General features: G+C 35.0%; 1 protein-coding gene across 3 annotated transcripts in view; it reads right to left on the reverse strand.

Moving 5' to 3' along the window:
• The window catches only part of LOC111085290, a 61,711-nt gene that overhangs the window by 3,187 nt on the left and 48,059 nt on the right, over window positions 1-10,465 (reverse strand). For all 3 annotated transcript variants that reach the window (XM_022383159.1, XM_022383157.1, XM_022383158.1), the window contains exons 4-6: window positions 6,728-7,057; window positions 2,537-2,918; window positions 922-1,089 (exon numbers count right to left, since the gene is read on the reverse strand). In XM_022383159.1, coding sequence (XP_022238867.1) covers window positions 922-1,089; window positions 2,537-2,918; window positions 6,728-7,057 — 880 coding nt within the window. The remainder of the gene's footprint in view (window positions 1-921; window positions 1,090-2,536; window positions 2,919-6,727; window positions 7,058-10,465) is intronic.

Consider the following 10,465-nt stretch of genomic DNA (forward strand, 5'->3'; position numbering starts at 1 on the left):
CTTTCCTACCCATAACCTCCCAGCTGAGTGACACTTTCCTACCCATAGCTTACCAACTAGAGTGACACTTTCCTACTCATAGCTTCTCAGGTAGAGTGACACTTTCCTACCCATAACCTCCCAGCTAGAGTGACACTTTCCTACCCATAGCTTCCCAACTACACTGAATAGAACGGAACGTAACAACATGATGTATGGAAACGACTGGTGATTTTTACTGTTTAATCTTTCAGTTGAAATAATGTAAGCAGCTCTGGTATCTGGTAAGCCTTCAATATGTATTGATTCCTATGTTGCACTAACGTAACATTCTCAAACTGTTCGGTTCCAGAGTTGATCAGCACTAAGCCTGTAACCTGGCAGATCTATTATAATAGTACTCAAATACCTGAAAATGCGCATGCGCGCACACTTCATTTAAACGGATCTAAACAAAAGGCAGATATAAATATAACTTAGTAGACATTTTGTACAACAACATTAAAGTTTTTAAAAAGTTCTAAGTTAGATTATAGAATGACATTATAATTTTATTTACTGAGAGTATTAAGTACGGTAAAATTTAGCTCCAACTAAACTAAAACCAAAAACGTACACAAGTTACAGTGGTAATTTATCTCTGTATCGAATATAGGCCGTGTTTACTAAAGTCTTAACTAATGTTAGGCCTAACACGAGTGAACTTGTAGATTTCAGTAAACGCGGTTAGAAGTGTTTTATATCATTCTAGAAATAATGTATTTAAAAGAAGCACTGTTGAAATAAAGTTACTGATTTAACCGCGAATGTTTTGTGGGTCTCTGCTAATACTGTAATAAAACACGGTCAAACCCACCTTCATGAAATACTTTTTAGATTATTTTTTGCGACCGTTTTTAAACAAAATGAGAGATTTACAGTAAAATAATTGTAATAACTAACCCAAACATTCGCTAAAAACGCATGGTTCCGATTCGGTAGATTCTCCTTCACATTGAGTGTCGTCACTAGGTGCGCTGCAGAGCCGGTACCGACTACGAATACCAGAGTCGCAGGTTGATGAACACTGTGACCAAGAGCTCCATGTGCTCCACCATGCCCTTGACCCTCCTAATACAAATTAGAAAAATCAGGCTTTTTTACTTGGTTTTATATACGCCATATTTTCCCTAAATAGTTTGGTTTGAATTTCGCGCAAAGTTACATGAGGCCTATTTACGCTAACCGTCTCTAATTTAGTAGCGATAGACAAGATAGCTAGTGAGCACCACCCACCGCCAACTCTTGGGGGCTCGAGCTCACGACCCTCAGATTGCGAATAGAACGCCTTAACCACCAAGCGATGCTAGTCCTCCTGTAACTAGACATTTAAAGTACGTATTTGAAAATAAACAAGAACACAAGAAAAACGATGTTATTATCCACGACAGAAAAATTTCCTCTTTTTTATACGTTTTAAAAACAACAACAAAAAAGGGATATCAAAGTAATCTAGTACAGCAGAGTTTGTCTTAAGGACTTAGTCACACATCGATGTATTTTATTTCACTAAACACCCTAACTGACTACCCATGAGAATCCCTTTGTACTTAATGTTAATTCTAGTGTACTATATATCACAGATTTATTTGTATTTTGGTTAATTAAAGTGTATATTGAAACTAAGTGAAGTTAATCGTGAAGCCAGAATAATCATTATATGTATAGAAATACATAGAACGTCATTAGATAATTCAGTATAAGTATACTGTCACGTAAACGTATCAGTAACCTTAATAATTATTCTGTGATCACCTATAATTATTCTATCATCACTTAAACCGTTACGATTCAGTATTTCATCACGTAAGCACGCATAGAATGTCAATAAGTAAGTCAGAAGACATCCACGTAAACTTATCAAGAGCTTTATAATGTATACTACTAGAGTCGCACGTCAACAAACATGGAACGTTAGTATTGATAGTAGACTGGCATTTCAATAACTTTAAAGGCTTAAAAGTATATTAACAAATCTATACCTCGTTATCTTGGTAAATTATAAATAGACAGAAATCAACAACATTAAGCTATAAACACGCTGGCTTAGAAGACGGACTTAGATAACGTCACAGGGTTTAAAAGCTAGCAAATATGAAGAATTAAATGAATATATTTCTTTAATGGCAAATCGTACCTCTAGCTCGTCGCTGCCACCTGGTGGCTCAGCAGTACATTTCACAACTTACAACGCAGATAGTCCATTGTGCAACCTTATGCTTAATAATAAACAAACTTCTCGATCAGGAAACATTACTTTCATCCTCTTTGATCCAGTTTACTTCGTTTAGTATGTATTTCGACACCGTGGCTCAATGTTCATAAATTAAATACCTTTAGTACATTTGTGAATTGATAGAATTTTTCCAGTTTTATTACTGCTTAAATGCTGAGCTGTTAATTACTATAGAAACAACGGAAAAAGTTGTCAGTTGTTGGACTTTTTATCCAATCCTTGACTACGACCAGAGAATATATATATTCTTTGTGTATAGTGTTACAAGTACAAACGGCTCACCTGGATCGATGTTTCGGGGTCTGCACAAGGTTTTCAGTTCAAACACAGCGCCGTTGGCGGCGACACTGACGTACGTGAAACAAAACGTCTGGTACACGGAACTGAATAAATCACACGGTAGTGTCAGAGAATGTTTACTGTTGTCTATCCTAGTTTCCAAGATGTACTCGGTGATTGGTGGAGAGGACCTACGTCCGTACACTCTAATACGATCTCCGCTGAGTGTGCACGGTGGATACTCGTAAATTACCAGAACACCTTTATCGCACGGAAAGATGTGAGACTGGGGAATACTGAGATCGTAGCGAGAGCTCCAGATCACCTGGATGTGAGGACTTTTAGCAATCGGGGGGAGCAGTCTTTGGCTTCCCACAAGTTGAACCTGTTAAGGATGATAACTAACGTGAAACAGAAATAAGGGAAACAAAGAATCGAACACTCCACTGAAACAATAATGTCACATTGTATAAGGTATGAAACAATAATGTCACATTGTATAAGGTATGAAACACTACTGAAACAATAATGTAGCATCGTATAAGGACTGAAACTCTACTAAAACAATAATGTAACGCAGTATAACGTATGAAACACTACAAAAACAATAAAGTAACATTGTATAAGGTGTGAAACACTACTGAAACAGTAATGTGATACAGTATAACGTATGAAACACTACTGAAACAATAATGTAACATTGTATAAGGTGTGAAACACTACTGAAACAGTAATGTAATACAGTATAACGTATGAACACTACTGAAACAATAAAGTAACATTGTATAAGGTGTAAAACACTACTGAAACAATAATGTAACATTACATAAAGTATGAAACTCTACTGCTAAAGGTTACCACACTATGAAAAAGCCATGGCGTTCTGCAGGGTGGTGGTAAAACCATCAGTTGACAGATACAATGATGAACATCTTAGGACGGACGTTTCTACACTGTGGAGGGGTAGGGGTACTCTGCAGGGACGGTGGTGGGGCCATTCGGATGGTTACTTAATTTGTTGTTAAAAACAAAGCTACACAATGAGTTAAATGTGTTGTGACAAAAATGGGGATCGAAACCCGAATTTTAGCGATTTAAGTCCACAAACTTACCGCTGAGACACTGAGGGGGCCCATCAGGTAATAGAAACGATGGTGAATCCTAAAGAGAGAGTTTACAAAACTGTGGAGGGGCCGTGGCATTGTGGAACAGGGGAGGATAGAAACAATGGTAAATACAGCATGGCAGAGATCACCACACTCTGGAAGAGCCGTGGTACTCTTTAGAGTTGGTGATACCCCCATCATATGTCAAAAATAATGGTGAGTACCTTGGAACAGAGGTTACTACCCTGTGAGGGGTCGGGCGCCTGCTGGGTGGGTGGTAGGAGCATCAGGAGACAAAAACAGTTGCACACACCTAAGAACAGAAGTAACCATACAGTGGAGGAGACATAGTTCTCACTAGCGTGAGTGTTACCACATTGTGGAGGGGCCCCGGCTTTCTGCAGGTCGTGTTGTAGAAAGTTACCATATATATAGGGGCCGTGGTGCTCTGGAAAGTTTTGTGAGTGATATGTATTGACAGTAAGAACATATTAACATGAAACAACTTCCTTATTATTGTTATTTTTGTTCTTTTAGAATTTTTTTAGGTATCTAATACGTTAGTTAAATAACTGTACAATGTAAACCAATGTGCTGATGATAAAATATAAGTAAAAGATATAAAAGTAATAAGCTTCCAGTTTTAAATATAATACAATTGTAAGTATATTCAAAAATGGTCCGCTGTGTCTAACGAAGGTTTAATACATTATGAAACATACTACATATAGATAGCGCGGGTTCCATTCATAAAACATATTACATAAATAACAAGAATCCCACCCATAAAACATACTACATAAATAACAAGAATCCCACCCATAAAACATACTACATAAATAGCATGAGTTCCACTCATAAAACATATTACATAAATAACAAGAATCCCACCCATAAAATGTACGTACTACATAGACAGCATGAGTTCCAATCATAAAACATACTAAGTACATAGCAAGAACCATACCCACCCATAAAATGTACGTACTACATAGACAGCATGAGTTCCAATCATAAAACATACTAAGTACATAGCAAGAACCATACCCACCCATAAAATATACTACAAAAATAGCAAGAACCCCTCTCACATAAAAAAAACTACGTACACAGCAAAAACTCCCAACCATGAAACGTATTACATATAGATAGCATGAGCCCCACCCATAAAATATACTATGTATATATATATATAGATAGCAAAAGTCCCTATCCATGAAAAATATTACATATAGATAGATTGTGAGAGTTCCCACCCATAGAACATACTACTTATAGCTAACAAGAGCCCCATCCATAAAATATACTATATAAATAACAAGAGTATGAAACGTGTAGTAATGTTTAGTTGAATGGGTTAGTTGCCGTTATAAACTTAACAAAGCCGAATAATTCTCATCATGGATGAAGATATAACGAAACATGAAGAGTTAGAGACAAGATCATAGAAAGGAGCCCCCCCCCCCTCCCCTTCAAATCTGATATAAAGTTCGAATGGAATGTAATGCTCGGATATAAGATCCTACATCCGGGTATTGTAATAGCATCGTTCGAGAGTTTGGAATTATACATAAATTAGAATAATTAAGTAGGTTATAGGTCATTTAAAAACGTGTAAGCCAAACAAAAACAATACATTATTTACAAGTTACAATAAGAATAATATTATCTTTTAAAGCATGTACTGAATTTCGATCACTGCTTGAGAATGGTGGTCGAAACGTCTTACCTGTTTTAAAAATCTAATCAAAAACACCTTAGATGTGAAACAAATGTGTGGCCGAAAAAGGATTGAGCGTAGGACTTAAAGGAATGAAATTAGAATTGTGGCCAAACTGGTTAACTAAAGAATGAATATTTCCTGTAAAATTCTTATCAATGTTATAATTTTGATATCACTCCTTCGCACTCTCAATCCTTTTTTGGCCACACCTTTTTTTACACCTAAGGTGTTTTTAATTAGATATCATTACTCTTTGTCAATACACACCAAAAAACCACAACAAGTAAGAAAGTGACACTTGATAATAACCAACATTAGCTTTAGGATCGCAACCCTATTATTCGGAACAGACCTATACTTTACAAAACCAACTATAATCTTTAAAATATAAGATGGTAGTTTTTCTTCTCTAAAACAGTGCTAGTAACTTCTTTTACAGCAACGCCATGGAATCTATATTAACAGTTTCTTGTCATCACCAGCATGCACTCGGTACAGCCGTATCAAGCATCATTATGTACGCTAATATCACGTGACGCTAAACGATATTGATATTCTTGTGTCTTGATATTCTTCCTTACTGAAAAAGCTGGAACTTGTAATACTTAGAATCAGTCAGTAAACTCAAAATGAAACTATTAAAAACAATAGACATATTTTTACAATTCAAAACAAACACCGTTCGTGCATGACTAACTTGCAAAACCTCGTTCAATAAAAATACAAATAATTAAAGAAAGCAGCAACACGGTCACTGAGTGTCTTGACTAGATGTTGGATGTATATTTAAATGTTGGTGGATTTCTATCTCTCAGCTATAAATTTTGTAAAATTCAGATAACTTTTCTTGGAACTAACTGAACTAAACTTCTAACGTTGATCCTATACTAAGTAGGGATCGAAGAAATGTTAATTAAAAATCTTTGCCATTCATTTTTTGTGAAAAACCAGTTACCCGATAGTGTTATTATTGATTGCTATTACAATAAGTTTGAAAACTTTTGCTAATTCAAAATTTAAAAAATATGTTGTTTCTTGAGGTTTATGTTTTCTTAATACTTCACAATATGCTTCATACAGTCCTTGTTATAAAACTATTGAACTGGTTCAGTTTATTACGAACAATATTTTATTATTAAGCGGTAATCTTGGGGAATTATAACCCTAAAATTCAGGGTCCAATCTCTATTTCAGGCACAGATTAGATAGCCCATTGAGTAAGTTTGCGCTTAAGCAAACAATGTATTGTTAGAATAAGAATCATGAAGTTTTAATTTATAAACAAAACAACACGTGATGGTAAAAATGTTAAAAAATCAATAGATACACGATATAACTTTTTTTACTGTTTTTTCAGTGTCAAACCTGGTATATTCCTGGCTTATCAAACACTCTACAGTCGACTATAACATCCTCTAGAGGTTGACTTCCTGGCCAGCTTTTGACTTCAGTTTGAAACACTGTACTCGACTGGAACCAAGATGACCCTTCGTAGACAACTTGAAAATTTGGCCCGAGATAAACTAGTTCTATACTGCTCCAATAGAGGCCGACATTGTTCGGCTTGCACTTGATATCTGATGACGTTAGGCGAACAGTGACGTCAGAGCTGTAGGTTTCTGCAAGAAGAGGTACTTGAACAGAGACCTTTGGCCACGAAACATTGGCAAGACTCGTTGTGGCTAGTGTTTTCTTCTAAATGAGCGGAAAACAAACACAATACTGCTAATGTCACGAAACTAATTTGTAACTTTGATAAATTCTTATATACGGAATGAACAATACCTTCTAAAAATCTTCAATAAATTAAGAATAAGTAGACAATTAAATTATAACTTCCGAGTCCGGGCTTCATTTTCAAAAACTATCTCGGCTCAAGTCTTATTGATCTTGAAACTTTATTTTAATGACATAAATCGTAAAATTACATAGACTTTTACGTTTTGGTTTAATTCGGTTTTTAAGTACAGTTATACTTCAGACTTTATTTACAGTTATACCTCGGTTTCTACATTCTGTTTAACCTTAGATTTTACTTAGAGTTTTACTTCGATTTTTACTTACAGTTATACCTCCATTTTTAAATACATTTATACTTCGGTTTTTACTCTGCCTTACACCCCAGTGTTTAGCTTAATGTTATAACTCGTTTTTACTTAAGTTACACCCGAGTTTTCAGCTTAAAGTCGTAACTCGGTTTTTACTTTGAGTTACACCCTAGTGTTTACTAATACTCATCCTAGTTTTTGCTACTGTCATACATTAGGTTTTACTACATTTATTCATCAGTTTTTACTCAAGTCAGACCTCAGTTTTTACTACAGTAACAAAGTAGTTCTTACTACATTTACGTCTCAGTTTTAATAGTCCACCCTAGTTTTTACTTCAGTTAAACCTCAATTTTTACTATGCTTTACCCCAGTTTTTACTATATTTACTCCTCAATTTTTAATACAGTCACAAATTAATTTTCACTACAGTCACATATCTGTTTTGACTACAGTCTACCCTAGTTTTATTTACTCCAATTAGACTTAAGTTTTTATTTCAGTAACACCTGACTTTTCACTACAGTCTACCCAAGTTTTTAACAGCAGTGTTCACTATTCACATATTAGTTTTTACTACAGCTATACTTCAGTTTTTACTACAATCATACCTCAGTTTTACTACAGTCCACACTAGTTTTTACAACAGCTATATTTCAGTTTTTACTACAATGATACCTCAGTTTTACTACAGTCCACACTAGTTTACAACAGTTATACTTCAGTTTTTACTACAATCATACCTCAGTTTAACTACAGTCCACACAAGTTTTTACAACAGCTATATTTCAGTTTTTACTACAATGATACCTCAGTTTAACTACAGTCCACACTAGTTTTTACAACAGCTATATTTCAGTTTTTACTACAATGATACCTCAGTTTAACTACAGTCCACACTAGTTTTTACAACAGCTATATTTCAGTTTTTACTACAATCATACCTCAGTTTTACTACAGTCCACACTAGTTTTTACTGTTGTCACGCCTCAGTTTTTACTAAATTCCATTCTAGTTTGTAATACTCTTCACGCTTTAGTTTTTATTACATTTACATCTCAGTGTTTACTATACTTCATCCTAGTTTTTACTACAGTCACACATTATATTTTACTATAGTCACATCTCAGTTTTTAATTACAGTCACACTTTGGCAAACACTCGAGTGACATTATTGTGATATTGTGCATGTATACATAATTCAATGCCGAATTTGACATAATCACAACAGTAAGGTTACAAAAGGGTCTCGGGAGAGTAATCAGGGTTACAGGATGAATACATGATGCAAAAGAATTATGAAATTCTTGATGAAAGATACGAGTTAATGGAGAAAAAGAATAATATAAACAGGAAATTGTAAACAGGATCTGTATTTCTGAAAAAGAATAGAAGAATTACGTTGAATATGAAATGAACAAAGTGAAAGGAATAAAGTTTGGAGTGTCTTTCGCGTTTCTCATCTTTAGATTAGACCAGTAAGGCTTTACAGAACTTAAAATATTTCATATGAGAATAAGGTTTATTACAGGTTGTTAGTTGTTAAGTTTAACCTTTGTTTCCAAACATTAATGTTTTGTTCTAGGCTATGCTTTTAATTTAGAGTTTGTGTTGTTGACTGGCCAGAGGGATATTTGACGCATCACGTTTATCACGTGGCTTAATGTCTAGAAATTGCTCGAATGTTTCCCCTGAAGAAGAAAGGTCCACCTTTCGAAAGCGCTCGGGTTATAGGGTTTTTATTCATTTATATCAAGACTTCTTGAACCTACATGTTTTTTCTAACATTTCGAATGCTTTAGTTGGGCTAGTAGGTGATCATTGATCTTTGAGTCTGTTAGTAATTTACATGTATTCTGGTGTAGTGAGCTATTATTTGATTGAGGTAGTTAGTTAGTTATTCCAGTTGTGGAATATTAAATATGTATTCTTGTCGACGCAGCAGGAGATACGCCATAAGTTATATAAGGCGAGAGAGATTAGCAAGTAAATGAAATTAGTGTTTTAGCATTTACTGCGAGCTTAGGCCTATAATAAAACATTAGCTAAGCTAACTTGTAGAACTTGTAGTCTAAGAAATAAAACGTTTTCTTTACCATTAAGTGGACTGGAATTTGCATTCGTCTCATTACCAAATAGGAAAAGTAATATTGTTACGACAGCGGAAGTCACGTGACTCTAGTAACACATCATGAGATTCTAAAAAGATCAAGTCCGTTCGTGAAGCCTCGAGTGTTCTCCAGACGCCCTCTATTTCGTATATATAAGACCGGTGAGAAGTGACGGCAGAGATATAAATAATTGCAGATTGAAGATATAGAGACAGATAATCGAGTCAAGTCGTAAGTAAAGTGCGTGAATCGTTCGTTGTGAATTATAGCGTGTGTTTAATTTAAACTGACTGTGGAAATTAAGTGTATTGCAAAGTTGAATTGAGGAAGAATAAACTAGTTTTATTTAAGAAAAGACTTGTATCTGAAGCTTCTCGGGAAGAATTTTTACGGGAAATTATCAAACAAACAGAGACGTAACAATATAATCCACTCCTGAAAACAAAAACCATTACAAGTGAACCAGATAAGAACTCACTGTATCTCACTAACAGACACGAAAATTAATAATCATCAACTTCAGCTTAACTTGCATTTTATATAAGTCAAGCTGTTCTGAAGCTCTGGAGAAAACTACGTCAAACCTTCCTCTGGCAAACAAAAATACAAACATAGACAAAGACCGAGGTGACGCAGAGAATAAGGTCTAGGCTAAACGGGTAATAAATCGGTATTGTTACGTCTCTGGTCGTTTGTTAATTTTCCGTAGAAATGCTTTCCGAGAAACTTCAGCGATACGAGTCCTTTCTTAAATAAAAGTAGTTTATTCTTTCTCAATTCAACTTTGCAATACACTTAATCTCAACAGTCACTTTAACTTAAACACACACTATAATTCAACACGATTCACGCATTTTACTAGCGCGCTTGCCTCAATTGTCCGTCTCTGTCTCTGCCTGTCTGCAATTCTAATTCCGATTAATTGCCTGGCGCACTTATATACA

Source organism: Limulus polyphemus, unplaced genomic scaffold (genome assembly GCF_000517525.1).
Source record: "Limulus polyphemus unplaced genomic scaffold, Limulus_polyphemus-2.1.2 Scaffold314, whole genome shotgun sequence".
In the NCBI taxonomy this organism is placed as follows: Eukaryota; Metazoa; Arthropoda; class Merostomata; order Xiphosura; family Limulidae; genus Limulus; species Limulus polyphemus.